Genomic DNA, 19,868 nt, shown 5'->3' on the forward strand with positions numbered 1-19,868 from the left:
GGGAGCCTGGTTCTTAGCATATGGGGCTTTGAGTATGTGTGACTTTAAGAAGAAAGTAACAGTTATGTTCTTGCTCAACGGTTATATGAAAAACAGAGATGGCTTAACTGCATGAAATATTTGATGCTGTATGCAGCTAGGACAATAAAAACTCTTCTGAAATGGGCTTAGCCTTGAAATCCCTTTTCTGGTCCATAGTTGGGCTAAACTCTCACTGATCTCTAGAAGACTTGAGTTACTCAAGAGATTAAGGGACTCTGTTCTAGATCATCTACTGGATATGTGACTGACACTGCTATAAATTATTCTGGATAGTCCACTTGTTGCGGCACATGGAGGACAGCAAGCAACTGAGTGTCTTCAGACTTTTTTATTTTCTTGGATACATGAGCAGTTGGATAAAGATGCCAAACGGGGCTGTAGAAACTTTGCCACTTTGATTGCACCCAGGCTTAGAGGGACTCACTTTTCATGGCTGGCATGTTGCCAAGGCACTTAAAGACCTGTACATTTAATATCTGGGTAATTTGCCATACTGCATTGTGACAACTATTTGTAAGTCATAATGTCCTTATCCTTAAAGGAGTCAGTAGCAGCGTGGCAAGAATTTTAATTTTATTCAGAGGTGTTTTGTCCATGCTGCTGTTTCAGTCACAGGATTATTGCGCTTGTTCGCATTTACTGGCTTGCAGAATCAAGCCTGGGAACCAGCACTGTTTGAGTGCCCAGGAAGAATTAATATTTTCTGCGCTGCTCTGCTCTACAGCTGTGGAGCTGGGCAAAGTTATCAGGGGCACAACAAAGTGGCATAGAGAATTTCATCACCAGAACCATGCGATGCTTTTATGCCTAGCATCTGGCAGTCTAAGTGCATGAGTAAAGAGTTACTGCAAAGAGATTGTACAAATAGTATTTTTAATGATGCTTACAAAAGCACATCTTAGCTAGCCTGGCCATGTCTCTTACCCAGGCAGTACTGACCTCCTAAAGAAATGCTGTACTGGGAATTTTTTTGTAGTATAAATATGAAGATACAGAAGAAAAGAGCTCATTGTGGCATCTGTATTAACCACGTGATAAACGCCACCACTGTGAAACAGTAAACTTCAAAGTCATGAATTCTAGAGAAAGTTTGGGAATAAATTTTATTACCCACGCAAACCTGATTTACAGACTGAATTCACAAATGCTCCTGTTGTTGCTTTGAGATAGTTTTTGAGATAAGCACATAAGCTGAACTTCTTCTCGAAAGCCAATGCCTGCAAAAGCCCTCCAAGACTGAAATAAAATGGCACCACCACCACTTGTTTTCACAATTGCTACCTTCTGATCTGTATGATATGAATCCACTTTCAGCAAGCCTATGTCTCCCTCCTCCTTCGCTCTGCCATTGCTCAACTAAATACGTCACATAACTGCAGCTTCTTCCCCCTTTAAGACTCTTGCTAACAAGCACCTCTGCAGAATGGAAATGGTGAGCACCAAGGCCACGAAACCTGCATGGAGACATTATGTTAAATGAGAAGAGAGATCCCTGGTGCTCTCTTCTCACTAGCAGTCTGTTCCCACAAATCAGTATGTATTTATTCATGCCACTGAAATCAGCTCAGCTAGGTTCTTTGTGTATCACCTGCAGAACTTCAGGCAGGCAGAGATTGTGCATTTCACGGTGACCCTGTGCCTACAGTGAAGAGCTACTCTTTATACGGGAGACGCGAAAGGGACTAATAATCACCGTGAAGTTTTCAGTAACCTGCACACATTGAACAGAGCGTCTTTTAAATTACTTCCTCTGTGATACAATATGCCTGATTATCAGCCTGTTCTTTCCGAAGACTGAAAAACATTCCTTGCTTCCCCGTCAGCCTGGTTATTACTGTATAAAAGGGGAAAGAAGGAGAATTGAAAATGGCAACTGTTAGTTGCGATTGCATTTTCCAGCCACAGATGTTGTCCCCCAGGGATCCCTGCTCTCCCTGGAGCCTTGTCTGCTCGCTTCTTGGTTTCTTTTAGGAGGAGACTCACCCGTAGCAGCAAAGCCCTGGGCTGGCATATCACCTGAGTGTTTTCTAAGCCCTAATGTGAGGATTTAAGTGGTCTATAGATTTTGCATAACCCTTTGAATAAGTACATCTAATGAGTGCTACACATATGTTTGTGCTAATATACGGCCACAGGTTTCCCATCAAAGCCCTTTGTATTTGTATTTTGTGCATGATCAAACAGATAATTAAAAGTAAGGGCAATGTCTTGTCTGTCAGGCATTCTAAGAATGATAGGCTGTGCTCCAGCTGTTTCCTATTTGAATGCTTGTTTTATTTCTTCTCATAAACCTGTAACCACAATTTATTTTCCTTGTTGTTTTTTTTTTTTTTTCCCTCCTTTAGTGTTGTGCTGGCAGCTCAGAATGTCTCTGCATCGCTTGTGACTGATGATGGATTCGAAACTGTTCAGAAGGGGGTTACAGATCCTCCATATTCCCTGAACTGCTTGGAGCAAGGTAAGACTCCTCCATGTAGTCATATCTCTGCTGAAAACCTGCGGTGCTGAAGAGAAGCAAACTGCAGGCTAATAAGTAACCAGCCAGATTGCATGCTGTTCAGGGCTCAGCATAATGAATTCTTCTTTCAACTTTTTACAAATGTGCATAAAATACCTCATTTCAAATTGAAAAGTAAAAAGCTGGGTTTTGTCAGTAGACAATGAATTAACATGAGTTTGCAGTCTCAGCGCAAATGGGGAGTGGTAATATTTTACCTTGATTTTTTTTTGGGGGGGTCAAAATCTGCCTCTAGTTTTGGGTTCTGTTAAACTCACCTCAGTGTATCAGGGTAGGGGCTGGGCTTCACAACAAGCCGTGTACGGTAAAATTAGCCATTCCTTTAAATCCCCATCGGCTTGCAGCAGAGGCAGGGTCCTCGACGTCCACCTCTTAAAGGAGATTATGTGAATGGGCGAGGGAAAGCTACAGCATCTAAATGCTACAAGGGACAGATTGGTAAATGCCATCCATTCTCTACTTCTTCTTTGGTGGAGGCTGTGGATGTTGGGGTGGATAAGAAGAAAGCAGATTAATGCGGTGCAAGTAGGGAAAACATGGAGATGTGGCTACTGAGAGGACTGGACACACAGGGATATCAAGATGAGTGTAAATGGCTGTAGGAGACATAAATGATGCTGCAGACAAAGCCTACGTGTGCATAGTCAAAAAGCATTCCCAAACAAATGGAAAGCAATGATAATAAATATGAGACTAGCTTGTGCTGCATCACTGATGGCAAAGCGCTCCTAAAGCAGGAGAAGAGCTCCGTTAGTGCCCGGATCACAGGGCATTGAGCTGTTCCTGAGATGAAAAATCATTTCTGTGATGACAGGTAGCATCCTGACTTCCTTTGGAAGGCCAGGAAGGGTTAGACCCCAAAAGAACAGTCAAATTTCTAAACAGGATCTTGTGTCTTATAGGAGCCTAACTTCATCCATGCATGTTATCCTTAACAGATTTGCCACACGGCTCTTCTCAGTTTCCAAATTAATGTGATTTTTACTAATATACTCTTTACATGTTTGTTGTAGATAAAGAAAAAAGTTTGTTGACCAGATATATTTGTAATCACATTGTTAACCGGAAAGATAATCGGAGTTTAGTATCTGAATTGGAAGAAGTTCTGAGGTAAGACACCAGCTAAAGGGATATTACTAACAGTATAATTCAAATCTATGATCTTTGCTCTAAATCACTTTACATTTCCACTTGCATTGATTTCATATTCACTAAAATGCTTTTTTTTCCCCTCCAGAAAAATAAAGTCACAAGAGATTGGTGGAAAAGACTCCAAGAGGTCCATTAATTCAGATGATTTAGAAGCCATACAAAAGTCTCTACATCGTTTAAAAGGCTTTGAGAAAAAAATGAATAGAAGTGAATTAAAAAGCTTGAATCTATTCAGAAATCTGAAGAATGAAACATTACAGAAATTGTATGCAATTCTTGAACTGGGAATGTATCCACATCATGATTATAAATTAAAGGAACCATATAATAAGGAAATAATTGATGAAATCTATAACTTCACATCACTGCAATTACAGAGTGACTTTAATGGGACTTCCATTTTCAATATAATGACCCAGTGGAAAGAAATTCAGAGTGCTTTAAAATTAGCTACAATGATTTGGAATCCAGTTCTGTTAAATAATTCTAATTTTAGTACAGGGCAAACTAAGGATGCTCTCAAGATGTTGCTCTCCACTAGCATGCCATCATCTCTGGAAGACTTCAGAGACCGTTTAAAGGGAATGCAAGAAATACCATCTTTGTTTGCCGATTATCTGCTTAAGCCCGTGTCCTACAGAAACATCCTGGACCAGCTCCTAGCTCTCCAGAAGATGGTTTTTATAATGACAGACACAAACATAGGTTACCAGTACCTGCTCATGCCTGTGTTTGAACTGATGCGGGAAGTAGAAAGCTCCATGGGGGAAACCTGGTGGGATGAGTTGAATGCCTATTGGCGCCTTGGGGAAAAACTGCGATCGATGAAGTGGAATAACACAGGCATCATAGCCTATGGGCAGTTTTTAGAGGTATTAAGCAGCCATATACAAAAGCTGAATAATAATTCAAATAGTGTCTTCAGTGAACAGTTGGATCAACTGTCAGAATTTATAACAGCCGTGTTTAAAGAGTTTGGGGAAAACTCTGAAGTAGCCAATATCTCAGTAGTCACTCAAGCCATACAAAAGACCTTGTACATCTTGAAAGACTTACAGATGAATTATAATGTCAGTAAATTAAAATCTATAGATCTTTTCTTTAATTTTGACAATAAAACCTTAGAGACCTTGTCTGAAATTCTGAGGACAGGAATGAAAATCCTTCGTTATACAAGTGCCAGGGAAGCTTCCGGTAAAGAAATAATTGACCCTGTCTATAACTTAACGCATTATCTACTGCAGGAGTTCAGTGAGTCTTCCTTACAGCACAATACTTCACTAGAGGCAAAAATTTGGGAGTTCTTACATTCAGTCTTGAGTCCTTTCCTTGAGAACAGCGACGATGTTTATAGGACATCCCAGAACTGCTCCGCTCGGGATGTGCTCCACATAACACTTGAGATGCTGTTTGAAAATACCACTCTAAGCGAGTCCTTAGCCGCCAGCCCCTGCAAACCCCTCTTTGATTCCATGGACACAGAGAGTGGAACGATGCCCAATGACACCTTTACAAAAATGTTCCAGCTTGCCATAACAAACCTGAAACTGTCTCCAGAGTTTGCTGCCATCTACGAGAACAGCAGTGAGCGCTTTTCCAAGGAGCTGTTGTGTGTCATCCAGTCTCTGCAGTTTTCTCTGAGTTTCCTTTCCAAATTAAACCTTGCGTCCGAGCTGGAAAACTCTTGGGTACAGGAGAAGGCGAGGGCTCTGAGTGCTCTCATGGAGGAACTGCTGCAGAGTAATGCCTCCTGCCCCATCCCAGTCCAGGATGTGGGTGGTGTGCTCCCATCTCAGCTTTTGGACATGCTCATTCCTTTCATGTTGAATGAAACAGTACTGAACTCCCTAAATTTCTCTGACAGCTCAGCAGACTGGCATAGGCTGCCTGTGTTTTCCCATCTGTTACCAACTGTTACCACGAGGAACAGCAGCATATATGAACTGCTACAGGTGGGCAGAAATGCTTCCAACCAGTCTGAGTGGGGACATTTCTCGCAGCTGTGGCACGCCACTGGCAGCATGTTGACCACTAAATGGAACCTAACTGAAGTGGACGAATATGTGAAACTCCTGGAAATCATGAAGAAAGCTCTAATTCTTGTGGACTTTGGGGTAGCTCCTGGAAAAACATTAGCGTATCAGATCTTTCATAATTCCAGTGGAGGAATTAAATTCTCAGATCAGAATGATTTGTATAGTTCATTAAAACTCTTCTTCAATTCAACGTCTGCTACAAACAGCACGCTGGACTTGGGAAGAATGTTTCAAGAAATACTTCCACTGTATGAAGCTGGCAGGGAAGACTTGTTCTACCCTAATCCCTACGGAAAAGAAAATCAAGATGTTCTAACTATGGCTGCAGTGATTTGGAATCAGATAATTTTAACCAGGCCTCACTTTAATACAGAGAAAGCATGGAAGGTTATCAAAATGATTGCACTTCATGCAATCTCGCTTGAAGACATTGAAAATTATCTCAGCACAAATGAAAAAGTGTCATCATTATTTTCTGACTTCTTGTTGACCCCTGTAACTTCAGAGAATTTTGCAGAACAGCTCTTGTCCCTTGAGCAGCTCCTTGCTGCCCTGGCAAAGGTGAATACCAGTGATCATTATCTGCTGATCTCTTCTTTGTCTAAGCTAATGCAGAAACTCCAGAATTCTCTTCATGGAAGGCAGGGAAATGAACTCGGTGCTTTCTGGCAGATTGCTGAAGTACTCCAGTCCATGAACTGGAATAGTACAGAGAGTCTCGCTTCCCAGTCACTTCTGAACATGCTGCAAAATCAGTTCAGTGCCATGAAAAATTACTCCAGCCCTCATTTCAGTAAGGAACTGAAGCAGCTGATAAACATGGCATCCTCCATATTTGAGCTGTATGGTGAAGAAGACTCCAGAGGAACCAACATCTCCATATACTCACAAGCTATGCAAAGGAGTATCTTCATTTTAAAAAGTTTGCAGAAAAGTTTTAACATCAGTGAGGTTGAAACTGTCAACCTATTATTTGATTTTTATAGTAACTCTACCCAGAGACTGATTGAAGTTTGGAGAGCAGGAAGGAAAGTCCTTCACGACACCAAATCAAACAAAACATTTGAAGAAAAAATGGACATTGTCTATAATTTCTCACAGTTGCTGCTCCAGAAGGAGTTCAGTGAGTCTTCCTTACAGCACAATACTTCACTAGAGGCAAAAATTTGGGAGTTCTTACATTCAGTCTTGAGTCCTTTCCTTGAGAACAGCGACGATGTTTATAGGACATCCCAGAACTGCTCCGCTCGGGATGTGCTCCACATAACACTTGAGATGCTGTTTGAAAATACCACTCTAAGCGAGTCCTTAGCCGCCAGCCCCTGCAAACCCCTCTTTGATTCCATGGACACAGAGAGTGGAACGATGCCCAATGACACCTTTACAAAAATGTTCCAGCTTGCCATAACAAACCTGAAACTGTCTCCAGAGTTTGCTGCCATCTACGAGAACAGCAGTGAGCGCTTTTCCAAGGAGCTGTTGTGTGTCATCCAGTCTCTGCAGTTTTCTCTGAGTTTCCTTTCCAAATTAAACCTTGCGTCCGAGCTGGAAAACTCTTGGGTACAGGAGAAGGCGAGGGCTCTGAGTGCTCTCATGGAGGAACTGCTGCAGAGTAATGCCTCCTGCCCCATCCCAGTCCAGGATGTGGGTGGTGTGCTCCCGTCTCAGCTTTTGGACATGCTCATTCCTTTCATGTTGAATGAAACAGTACTGAACTCCCTAAATTTTCCTGACAGTTTAGCAGGCTGGAATAATATGTCCGTGCTCTTTAACATGGCACAGGATGAACTCCATGTGAATGACCTGCTGCAGAGACTCCAAGGCCCCTTCAACCTCACCAAATGGAGTTATTACTCAAGCGTCTGGAATGTGGTTGACGGTTTGCTAAACACCGAAAGGAATCTAACCGATGTGGCTGCCTTTGCAAAGTTGTTGGAAGTGGTGGCAAACAACTCTGCCAATGATGTATCAGCTCTAGAATTCATAGAAGCCAGTAGCTACGTTCTCAAGGGGCTGAACTCTGATCTGATAAATGAATTCAATATAAGTTCCATTTTGGCTTTTCTCTCCAACAAAACTAGTTTTGACAATGTGATTGATCTTGTTGCTCATCACTTTGTTGTCATGGCAGAAACTCTGTACAACAAGACCCTACCTTGGACTCATAGTGACCAAACTCTGTCACCAACCAGATTGATCACGCGGTGAGTTTGCTTTTGGGGTATTGTAATTGCATTTATGGGTAGTGACCACCATTCTCATTTTGGCATGAGAATTATGTATTTTTCTTCCAGTGAAGCAACTTAAGCCTGAAATCACCATAATTTAGGACATTAGGTGTAATGTGGGTTAACTTGAAGAGGAAATTTCTCCTTTAACTGAACATACAGCTAAAATTGAGACTTTCAAAAATTTTCTGTGTTGGCGTGTATCAGTTCACGGTGGAAGCAGGATCCTGTAGGAGGCTTGCCACAAGTGGTAAACTCTTCAGAAACCCCTTCTTTGTGGTATGCTGCTAATTTTTGATTCTCAGTCTCCTCTAGGTTGTGCCTTTCCATCTATATCTTGCATCCACAGCGAACCTTTCAAGTGTGTTTTCTTATACGTATGTTTTGAGAGTGAATGACAGCTTTGGGAGGTAACAGCAAAAAGAATTGATAAAATAAAATTGGGAGGGTACCCACTTAGGAGATGTCACGGGAGACAAATGACTTCATCTGGAATTCTTATTTATGCTGCCAAGGAACAGCATCTACACAGCTGACAGGTTGCTCGCTAATATACCTTGTCTCTGAAAAAGAAGCTGATTTAAAATCCTATCTTATTTTTCAGATTTCTGTTTTTAGAATTTGAAAACACCATCCTACAGGTGACAGTGAATAGCAGCTATAACCCTTACCTGATGTGTTTAATAAATGCCACTGAAGTTGAAGACAGCAAATTGACAGGTAATCATGATTTCGTTAATGTTGTGGGACCTCAGCTGGAATATGTTGTGCCTGTCTTTTCGAAGTGTTTTCTCTAATGGTGGGAAGGAATGATGCTACATGTTTTCATCCGTTGGCAATTAACTGGAGCTGTGAGACCTTGGGAAGCCAGAGTGCTTTTTGTTTGAGTTATGTCAGATTGCGGATATAAGTTTTCCATCCAACTCTATCCAAAATGCACGTCTACACTTTGCTATGCGATGACAGGCTGCTGACACTTAGATAAAGAAATCTTACAAATAGAAACCTATATTCCCTTCACAGCTTTGTGTACCTGTAAGATGACAGCAGTTATTTTGGAGAGTTAACATGGTATTTCACATTCATCGTATGAGCCTCCTGTAAAACCCAAGGGGTTTATCTGTTCACAGTATAGAGATATTGTGAGTGCTCTGAAGGGCACTGTCAGAAGTCCTGTTACCAGAGTGGGGTGAATTTCTTTAGGACCAGCGCACCTACTTGGACTGGATCTATTATAATCCAAATTACAACCTAGGTCTTTGTCTGGGATTTCAGAAGTCCTGAGCCATGTGAATTTGGTGGAAAATAGTAATGCTCAGGAGGCCTCAGAACAGAAGTGCCGATATTCCCATCTGTGAACTTCCTGCAAGTCTGGCGTTTTTGTCCTGAGTAACTTTTGTTTTCTTCCTTGCACAGAAAACATCACGCTGCTTTTGAAGCAAGCTCATCTGAAAAAGAACCCTTTTATGCAAAATGATACCTCTGAGAAACATTCATCCATACCAGAGCTCCTGAAGCTAAAAGTGAGTCTGCTTAAAATGCTGACTTGAAGGACATCCCGCGGTGATACATGAATGTGCAATAGAGGTTTTGAAAAACAGCGTATGGGGGGAAAAAAAAAGAGTTCTGAAAAGAACAGCTGATTAAATACTAGGACTGAAACTCTGTTCTGTGCCTGCTGCCTGCATTTAAAAGTTGTCACTAAACTGAGCTGAGGAACTTGTTCATGTAAGAGTCTCTACCCAGTGTACACCCATTTTTCTGAGAAGGCGGAGGTGTTCCTGTCCTCCCAGTCTGTTGGATAGAATCCCCTGTGTTTTCCACCAGCCATCCCAAAAGGATGAGGAATGCATAAGTCGGCAGTGGCGGCGTATTCCTCATAAATCAGTGCACCAGTAGTTTTAAAGTTCAGTACATTGAGACTTAGCAAAGCACCTTGCAGAGCTGAGATCGTTCTGGGATGCCTCAGCTTCACTTGAGAAGTTTGTAGGGGGGAGTTTTCGAAGGCACAAATAGCAGATAGGTACCTGTGCCCTGCTGAAAATCAGGGGAATTGTGCATACCCAATTGGCAGTTACAAGAACAACTAACTTAGCTACCACTGTGCCTAAGGCGCTATACCAACACCAGTGTGGCTGGAGTCCAAGTTCCCGCATGCTCCCTTAGCCCTAAGTGTCTCACAACACCATAATGGTTTCTGAGATTAAGGACCTAAGCAATATTAAGTCATGGATTTCCCTCCACAGCTTTGGATTTGGCGGTGCCTCATTTGGATAAAATGCTTCTTACACCATGCATACCTGATTGCACTAAGAGCATGTGTGCACTTTATTCTATTTCTCTGTATGAGAAATAGAATTAAAAAGTCTTTTTAAAAAAAGGTAACAGTATGCAATGCTGTTTCTGCTTACTCTATCTGTAACAATAATATGATGAGCCTTAGTGTGACAGGTGTACTTGTAGGCACAAAACAGAAAACAGTTTTTGCCGTAAGAGACTGATAATGTAAATAGTGATGTCAGACAAGAAGGAAGCCCATAATAGCAGAGCAGGCACAGGACTATAATTTTACACTGGTTGGCAGATGCGCAACTCCTGGTTTCGAGCCAACTCCATTTCACATGCTGTAGTAGAGATGACCAGGTGGTGTCTGAAAGGCTAAACCTGTTGAACAAGGTAGATTTATTTGGTGTCTGTGAAGATGAATTGGTCAACAGGTAAGTCCAAGTGGAGTATCGCTGTGTATGTGTGTTGGGCAGGGGAAATGATAGGTTAAGGCTTGCAAGATTTATTAGATCCTCTGCAATGTTGTGTAGCCAGGTCTGCTACAAACTCAGGTAGGAATGATTGTTATGAACTGTTCTATTGGAGATCTTTTGAATGAAGTAGAAGTATATATTAAAATCTTAATCCTAAAGAAAAACAGAAGGGGACTCTTTAAAACTTGCCTTTTATAATTTTGTCATCTAACTGTGTTTGTGCATTTGTCTTCCTTATATAATTCTGTTATCTAACTGTGTTTGTGCATTTATCTTCCTTTTCAAAATTTCCTTTGAAGATATCTCACCTCCGGCATCTGACAACACTCCTTTGTGACTACGAGAGCTTTCAGTCAATACAGCAGATTTGCCATCTCCCTAATGTTAGCTTTGGAGAACTGTGTGAACAAAGTCAGTCTCATGAGCAGCTCCTCCGCGCCATTGAACTGAGCAATCAAGTAGTGACCAATGTACTGAATCACAGAAGAATCTCTCAAGAGCTTCAAAATCTACTGATTGGGGATGTCACAAACTTCCAGACACAAATGAAGTGGTGAGGCTCTCCCTCCGCTTTAGTATTCTACTTACGAAACGATGAAATGGCTTCTTGCCTTCTTTTCATATTCCCAATTCTGTTGGTTGTTTTCTTTTTCCGATTTAGGTTTCACGAAAATGTACCAGAAATTGCTTTCTTTCGAGAGATTCCTCAGTATATGACTGCTTTGAATTCCATGTTGAACATCACGGAGAATTTAACAGATTCTAGCAAGCAAGGTAGTTTTCTGTTGGTAAACATCATCACTGGTAGTGTGCTTTCTGCTGGAAATCCCAAGAGGTGCTTAGCTGCCAGATGTGATATTAATGAAATAACCATACACCATGTCCCATGTCCTTGTGATCCTTAGTCTAGGGTAACTCTAGAGGCTGTTCTAGATGACCCTCTGTTTTCTGTACAGCCCAAATAGTCCTATGTGCTGAAAGTCCCACGTCTTTGTAGTTGAGCAACTTTTGCTATCGTTAGACCTGTCAACTTCAGCCCACAAATCGGACTGTAAAACCTGGGAAATACGACTGTATTTTGCAAGGGTTGGGTGGTTTTTTTTCAATCAGCAGTGATGTACCTTGCTTCCATACTTTACCTAAAGTCCTCTCTGTGAGCTTGAAATTGCTGTATGTCTGGAGAAAGCTGTTACATCAATTGTTCTTTGATTGTTCTTTACAGAAAAATTAAGAGATGTGTTTAAAAATGTTGACCAGCTCAAAGAGGATCTCAAAAACACAACAGGAATGTCCACAGCCAGTATTGATGCTCTTCTGGAAGCACCTCTCCCAGAAAACAGCAGTCAGGTAAGTTTGCAGTCATCCTGGTGGGAGATCTTGTTGCTTCCTACCTCTCAGACCATTTAAACCAGAATATGTTAATGAATGCAGCTAAGCAGGTCACACTGCATGCATGAGAGCGCACAGAGAGATAGGTGATTCCACAGGGATAGTGAGCATAGATGTCATAGATGAAAATAGCCATGAGAAATGCAGTAAGAGCAGTCACTGACATCAGTTCAGCCATTAGAGACCAAGAGCCATATGGTCTCCTTGGCTGTCACCAGTAGCTGGTGAGCAGCCACACGCTGCCTGGTGAGTGATTGCTCTGATCCGTAGCAAGGGCACAGTTTGCTGTGACAGACTAATGAGGACCGAGTGGGGTCCTCGCTAGGGTCCTCAGTGCTGAGGAGTTGCTGCAGTCCAGGTGGAAAAGCACGCTTCTAGCCACAACGCGTGAGAGCACTCAGGGTCCAAAAATAGCCTCCCGTAATGAGAGATGAGCTTGCTTTCCTCAGCCTCCTGCGCGAGCAGAGCTCCAGATGCTTTTCTGCTTCCAAACCATCTTGTCTGGACTGAGCCCCAAAGAGCACGCCTTTTTCCAAACTTCACATGCATCAGTCAATGGGAAACTGAAGCCACAAAAGCTTTTACTACTGTGCAAGCTGGGCAGTAAAATACAATCTGTAGGATTTGTCCCTTGGAGCAGGAGTAACGGGTAGGCATTTTCTGGTTCTCAGGGTTGAAATATGACAGTGTGGAAAGAACAACAGCAAGGCAAGATTAATCCGTGCATACTGGAGCGAGCAGTCTCACCCCCTAACAAATCTTTTTTTCCTTTGTGCAAACGCAGCTCATTTCTCAGATCCTCCAGCTGGAGTCCTGTAGTGTCCGTCCTGCTGACCCACAGCTGCAAACAGTAGCGGAGGAGTTCTGCAATCTCTCTCTTCCAGAGAGGACTCGCGAGACGTACATCCTGGGGGTCACCCTGTTACGACACTTAGACATTTACAATTTCTTTTACAAGGTTAGTGCTGGATTTGTAGAGTGCTAGTCTTTGCTGCATGTAGTGGCTGAAAGGTCATAAAATATCGTTGCAGTGGCCAGAAGCTAGGCCGATTTACACAAGCCAAAGATCAGGCTTTGCTCATGCAGTAATTTTTATTGCATATCCATGCTGTGACAGCGCGGATATAAATGAGGATCCCAGCTGGCGTAAACCAGCAAACCACATTTAAAGGCACTGGACCTACTCGAAATGCCTCCCTATCTGCTAGTATTGTTTATATGCTGTCACAACCTCTTGAACATTCCCAGCTGAGTTCAGGATTCCCCAAAATAAAGCACTGGGCGGCTATTTTTTTTTTTTATTCCTTGAAAAGGGAAGCCCTGGAAAAGGTCCTGTAAAATATATTTTCCCAGTCTAGTTGGCATTGCCAAGTTATTAAATGATTCAAATATCCCACACACGTGACAATATAAACAGCATGTATAAATACCATTCATGGAAAAGTGTGCATTGAATACATTTTTTTAAGATGCTACAGAAGTAATCCTGGGGGAAAAAAGTTATTAAATGAGAATGCCAATGAATTTGGCTCAGGTCAAAAGTCATAGTGTTTGTGACGTTTTTGTTGTGCGAAATGCTGCCTCTTAGAGATTTGGGTGATATCCCAGCCAATATCTGATGCACATCTCCCAACTGTGGGTGTTGGAAAACGTGCACTGTTCAGAATATGTGATATTCAGGGGAGTGGTTTGCAAACACGCTTGGGGATTTAGGAATACAAATCCCATTCATTTCCCATGGGACGTCCGCTCCATAAACTTCCTAACAGTTTTGAAAATCCCACAATCTTTGTCTTGGAATTAACACACTATGGTCTTGTACATTCATGTGCTCACAGATTCCTGCTAATCATAATTGATTTTCTTCATGTCTCCTGCAGATGTTTTTCCCTAAAGAACTTCAGAAATCCGTGGACGAGATGTTAGACCTTCTGACAAAAATGAAATATTTCAGACACCAGGTTGAGTCTGGTGTTGATCCATTGCTACAAGCAATTCATTCACTGAAAAAGCTCCGGCAGTCTAGAAATGTGCCGCTGACTAAGGTACGTGTAGTCTGCGTGTACTGTGGAAGCAAAACACCCCTGGAACAGTTTCTACAGGAATTTCTTACCGTAGAAGCCAAAGGTGCATTAAATCATAGATTACTGATTCTCTTTTAAAGCAGGAGTGTTCTAAGAAGAATCTCTACCAAACTTATACGTTGCGTTCCTGGGAGAGCTTTGATTTGGAGCAGTGGGACCATCATGTGCCCATGACAGGGAGGACACTAGGAACATGTGCTGTGAGAGGGACAGTAGGAACAAAAATGCAGGGGGTGAACAACTGTTTTGAAGGAGGGTAGACTTCCAACAAAATACTGGAAGTGGTCAGCTTGTGAAAAGAACTGAAGAACTGCCCAGTAAAGGCTATCCAAAACCGTGTAAGTCAACAGCAAAATATGCTCTAGCTTTAGTGTGCATTAGATCACACCCACAGCATCAAGACTGCCCAAAGCGTTCAGCACAAACCCAGTCCTGCTCCGACAGCTGCAGTCACTTCGGGTGCCACTAACTTCATCCTCACTGGATCCAATCCCTCTCCGATCCATAGTCAATGACAGCGTAGATCACAGGAAGCATTTCTAGTAAGCACTTTGCCTGCACATTGCAGAAGCACATGTGGCTGTGGACTAGTTGGGGATGCGGCCATGGACTGGATGGGGATGTGCACACCTGGGTGACAAATTCTGTCTTGTAACCCAGGGTGTGTACGTGTCACCAGGCTCATGTTATAGGCAATTCCTATACACGCATTACAGGCAATTCCCACGCTGGATCACATACCTGGAAATTTGCCACCTGTGTCATAGCAAAGGTTAGCCAAAAAAGCACAATTTCCATGGAAATTCAGTTTTCTTTCGTAGGGACAAACTTTTTGGAAGAAAGCAGTGTAAAAATGCTTAATCTTTGCCTTGTAATTCTGTAATCTCTTTTTTCTCTCAGAATGGGATGTTTTTAGTGTTCAGGATTTATTTGCACTTTGTCTTTTCTGCAGGCGTTATTTAAACCAAACAACTTTAAGGTAACACGTGGCACGTTCAAGTCCATGTCAAAAGTTCTCTGCAACCAGGAGATCACACCTCTGTTTTTTGAGTCCTTGCTTCCAGATTTTGGAGACCCTGTAAGCAACAGTTCTTCTGCGGAGGATGTCTATGTCCAAAAGATGATGAAGAAATACGGGATTCCTCATGACTCCAGTAAGTCTAGTTTTTCCTTAAGGCAAAAATGTTTCAGAGCCAAACTCTACTGTTTCCAGAGAGATCCGGTTCTGAGCTTTTCCCCCATATGTCTCTGGAGAGCTGTAAGAGCTCGTGATTTATGCTAGCTGAAGATCTGCACTGCCCTAATTATTGGTGGCTTATTTCCATAAATGTTAAAAGAGCCTATGTAGCACAGCAGTGCTTGACAGTGTGCATTTTCCCGTTTGTCGATGATCTGGTCTTAGGGTTTGACAGGTCACTGCTTTTCCTTGATGCGCGGTTTTTCTGCCTGTACTGACATTATTAGCTCCTCCAAGTTCACGAAAGTCCGTTTAACCTTCAAGCAGAGAATCTTGGCTCGAACACTGAGGCTCTTGTTGCCTTGAGTTCAGCAACAGGAGATCTTGAGGGTAGATTGCTTTTGTCAAGACACATTATATCAGTCAGTGAAGAGGCCCCTGAAGTCATTCACCGGACACAGCAACAAACTGGGCAGATGGGAAAAAAATACACTGGTAGCTTTCTTGTATCTCATCTATTTGTGCTCTCTGCAATTTGTTTGCTTTTCTCCCCTTGCAGCACCGTTTTGTTTATCCTTTTACCTGGACCTGGTCAAGACCCCAACCGGAGCTTTAATTTGGTCTTTTTTAAAACCAATGGTGCTTGGGAAGATCCTTTATACACCAGATACCACAGGAACTCGAGCAATCATGGAAAGGGTACGGCTCTGTTTACAGTACATCAGAATATACCCGCTCAGAAGCATTTTAATTTATCTAGCACGGGCTCCTTTCTTTGAGAAGCAGAAGTCTATTTTCTGACTGGTTAGAGTATTAGTCAAAGTAGTCAAATCTTTTCCTAGTTGCATTGCTGGTCATATGAGTCATCTTTTGTCTCTGAATGAGTCTTACCTCCAAAAAATTGCTGTTGGTCGCATATTTATAATACGATTTTTTAAGGCCTTCACTTTATGAAGTTTCACCCCCATATTTTCAGCCAGTAATAGAGATGTTTCCCAGGACTAATGCTATAACCAGTACTTGTTCGCAAGCAGACCAGTGGTAGAAGGAAAACTGATATCCAAGGCATGCTCCTAATGTCACATATGAGGGGCCACGTTTTTAAGTACTCGCATCCAAATTCAGCATTTGAAGGGATATCTTGCCAAACAGTGATAGGCTGCTAAGAAAAATCCGAAGGAACCCAAATTTGGTCTCAGCTGTTTTATTGATTTATTTCTTTTAAAAGAAGCTTTAAGGTAATGAATAAATGGATCCTTACGTGTTGTGGGCTTTTTTGTAGTCTAATGCAACCCTGAAGCAGATGGCTGATCTAGCCCTGAAGTCCCAGGAGTGGTTGGACAAGTCTCCTGTCATCATGAATTCACTGACTAAGTTAAACCAGACAGTTCCAATGATTAAGGTATGGGATCTTACCTCCCCTGTGTCTCTCGCGAGAGGGGATTGGGAGAGTGGATTTCTTCACTGAAAGAAACTGGGGTTCCAGGGACCTCAGGGACATCTTAAGTCAGCTGGGAAAACAAGCTTTTGCCAGCTTCTCAGGCTTTTGTCCTGGGCTTCACAGTTTCTGTGCCTGCCTGTTCCTGTAACTCCTGACACACCTTTCCATGCAAATCCTCTCTTGGAAATGATTTCTTTGTAATATGCTCCCTGACACTGGTCATACTGAGGCCTGCTGGAGGCCTAAGATGAGCAGGGAATGCTCTTCGGTTTGTAAATTAACTTTCTGCTTGATGGAGTGATCCAGCCAGCCAAGACCAGGCAAGAAATGACTTTTTCAGAAAATGAAACAGTATCTATAATAAGCATGTAGCTCTGGGTACACACGTAAAAGCTAGAAGATGTCTTTGTACCTCAGTGACTGTAAATAAAATTTCTTTTTCCCCTCCTAAGGAGCCTAGCCTTGCTTGGATACAGAAAGCAGTAGGCTGTAACGTTTCCTATATTTGCTTGCTGTTCTCCGTGGTAAAAACTGTGTCCTTTTCTTACAAGACTATGAAAATGAGATCTCTGGAACCCTAAAGCATTAGAAGTTAATTTCAGTGGCTGGAATTCATTGTCATTTCCATGGCACTGAGAGAAAATCCGGAGTGGAATACACAAAAGTGAAAGGGAATATTCTCTGCTGACTGCACTCATTAGTGGAATAATGAACTATTCAGCCAAACCAAATCTGTCTGCTGGTTTCCAAGCTGAATTTTGGTCACCTACCCATTTTGCTCTGGCTGTGTTCACAGGACTTAGACATAAATGAAATTTACTGCGCTTTTAGAATAACAAAGATTGTCCATGATTTTTCCGTGGGACTCTAGTGCCTGGTGGAGACTCTATTGAGTCTCAGTAGACATCTTGTTGACTCAAAGAAACACTGTCTTGGACTCACAGGGCTCCATGTGAAGTTTTCATTGCTAACGTTTCCCCATCCTGGTACACAGAGTGAAATATGGAAGGTCAGGAAAGGATTAGGAGGGGGTTGTACAAATGCTGAGTGAAGGCAGCTGGTCCGTTGTATTTTAGAAATACACTGAGCAAGCTCAAGGGACTTCTGGTCAAACTGATGCTTTTTCTTTTTGCTTGTTGATAGAACACGCTGCAGAATCCCTTTGTGCAGGTTTTTATCAAGCTGATGGTGGATTTGGATGCAGCCGAACTGCTGAGTCAAATAAACGAACTGGGTAAGTTGGTCTATATGTGATGTACTTCAGGTCTGGGAGCTCCAGAGTCACCAAACTGTAGCCGTCCTCTGGTACTGCTCTTCTCTGGCCAGAATTGGATGCTTTAGTGCAAGGCAATCTCAGCTGTGATTCAAAAAACCTCGTGGCCTATGGGTAAAGACTCTTAGAAAGCAAAGGGCTTCTATGAAAAGACGCTTCTTTTGAGTGTTGAAGGGATAGTAGGATGCGAATCTCTGCAGCTGAGTGTGGCCACTGGAGGACACTGTTTAGCCATAATTATCACTTCAAATGAGCTACCTGGGACTCTGCTGGGAAGCATTGTGGAGAGCACACTTGCATCAGGGTTCAACTTAAAAGTTTTCCAGAGCAGAAAAACAAGGGATCAGATAAAGGTAGTCAGGCTGATGAAGCCAGAGGCATCGTTACAGGAGATGCCGTGCTGGAGTTTGCTGTTCTCTGGTGGTCTTGTATGGCTCTTCAGGATGAGAGCTGCTGATCTGCACTGGGGGAATCATCAGCTAACAGCGGTGGTGGATACATCCCCTGTTAGTGCAGAGCACGGTGTCACGGTCCCTTCCTAGCTGGTCTTATTGTCCCTACCCACTTTTTCAATCAGTGGCCACACATGTCAACATAAATCTGGGTTATGCCAGCAAAACCCAGCATAAAACAAGAGTGCTTGAGTCTGTTGCAGCCAGGATATTTACATACTGTTCATGATGACCCCTGAGTTATTTCATGAGTAGCATCTCCTGTCTTAACTCCCCATAAAATCATCGTGCCTGCAGCAGCTGTTCCATATTAGTTACACTACATTATGCAGTTACCCTTTGAAACAGCCAGGAAACAGCAGTGTCTTTATTAAACTGCATTATCAGGTTTAGTACACACATCAGCACAACAGACATAACTTTTCCTTGATGCTCTTGGATAAAGCACATTCTCCCCTGAGACAGAGCAGCTCAACAGACAAGTTGATTCCATCAAAACCCGTAAGATGGGGAATGAACAGCAAGCATCATGTGCGAGTCTAAAACCTCAGCAGGTTGGTAGCAACTTCTGATTTGGGATGGCTGTCACATCCCACTGCTGGCATCCTCCCAAAGGCAAACTCATGAGCGTATTACAAATGATTAACATAAAAATTGGGTCAACAACATGCCTTCATTGCACTGCTACGTGCAGAAATGTATTTTACACTTAATGTTTAGTATGATGGGTTTTTTTCTTCCTTTCTGGTGTCATTGTTGGTGTAAAGCACAGGATGATGTGAAAGATTTTTGTGCTACATGTAGTGATGTTACTGGGTTTGTGTTTGGTTTTTTTCAGACGATATTCGGCTGGAATTGCAGAACAACGCTGACATTGTCGATCAGCTGAATACATTAGCTACCCTTGCTGTAAATGTGTCCTCCTGTGTCTCATTTAATCGCGTTCAGGCAGTCAGAAACTTAGAGGAAATGGAAATGGTGGCTAAAGAGCTCTTTCTGAAGAACGAGCTTTTTGCAAGTATGTGACAATCTCGAGTCTCCCTGTAAATTAAATTTAGCCTGGTAGAGGGTGGGAGTCCTGCATAAGAAGTTTGGCTTTCCACCAGCAACTGTTGTGGTCACAGCCCCCACCACACAGCAATCGATTTTCACCTGGTGTGGGTGGGACCTGCACACTCAGACCTCCTTATGGCAGTGTTTTACACTCTCCTTTTTATTCCTCCTTTTCTCTTACACCTTCGCTGTCTGTATAGAAAGCCTTTGGTCAACTACTGTTTTCTCTCAATTCTTTGTTTGAGCAAAATTTCACTGCTCTTA

The 19,868-nt window shown here is 42.5% G+C and overlaps 1 protein-coding gene across 2 annotated transcripts in view; it reads left to right on the top strand.

The window, feature by feature from the left end:
- Nucleotides 1–19,868, top strand: part of ABCA12 (ATP binding cassette subfamily A member 12) — a 100,402-nt gene that overhangs the window by 39,738 nt on the left and 40,796 nt on the right. For both annotated transcript variants that reach the window (XM_074595567.1, XM_074595568.1), the window contains exons 8-22: nt 2,388–2,500; nt 3,574–3,670; nt 3,798–7,952; nt 8,581–8,696; nt 9,393–9,499; nt 11,035–11,288; nt 11,397–11,509; nt 11,958–12,082; nt 12,909–13,082; nt 14,005–14,169; nt 15,161–15,362; nt 15,945–16,084; nt 16,668–16,787; nt 17,970–18,060; nt 19,390–19,569. In XM_074595567.1, the coding sequence (XP_074451668.1) occupies nt 2,388–2,500; nt 3,574–3,670; nt 3,798–7,952; nt 8,581–8,696; nt 9,393–9,499; nt 11,035–11,288; nt 11,397–11,509; nt 11,958–12,082; nt 12,909–13,082; nt 14,005–14,169; nt 15,161–15,362; nt 15,945–16,084; nt 16,668–16,787; nt 17,970–18,060; nt 19,390–19,569 (6,152 nt within the window). The remainder of the gene's footprint in view (nt 1–2,387; nt 2,501–3,573; nt 3,671–3,797; nt 7,953–8,580; nt 8,697–9,392; nt 9,500–11,034; nt 11,289–11,396; nt 11,510–11,957; nt 12,083–12,908; nt 13,083–14,004; nt 14,170–15,160; nt 15,363–15,944; nt 16,085–16,667; nt 16,788–17,969; nt 18,061–19,389; nt 19,570–19,868) is intronic.

Source organism: Larus michahellis, chromosome 7 (assembly GCF_964199755.1).
Source record: "Larus michahellis chromosome 7, bLarMic1.1, whole genome shotgun sequence".
NCBI classification, from domain to species: domain Eukaryota; kingdom Metazoa; phylum Chordata; class Aves; order Charadriiformes; family Laridae; genus Larus; species Larus michahellis.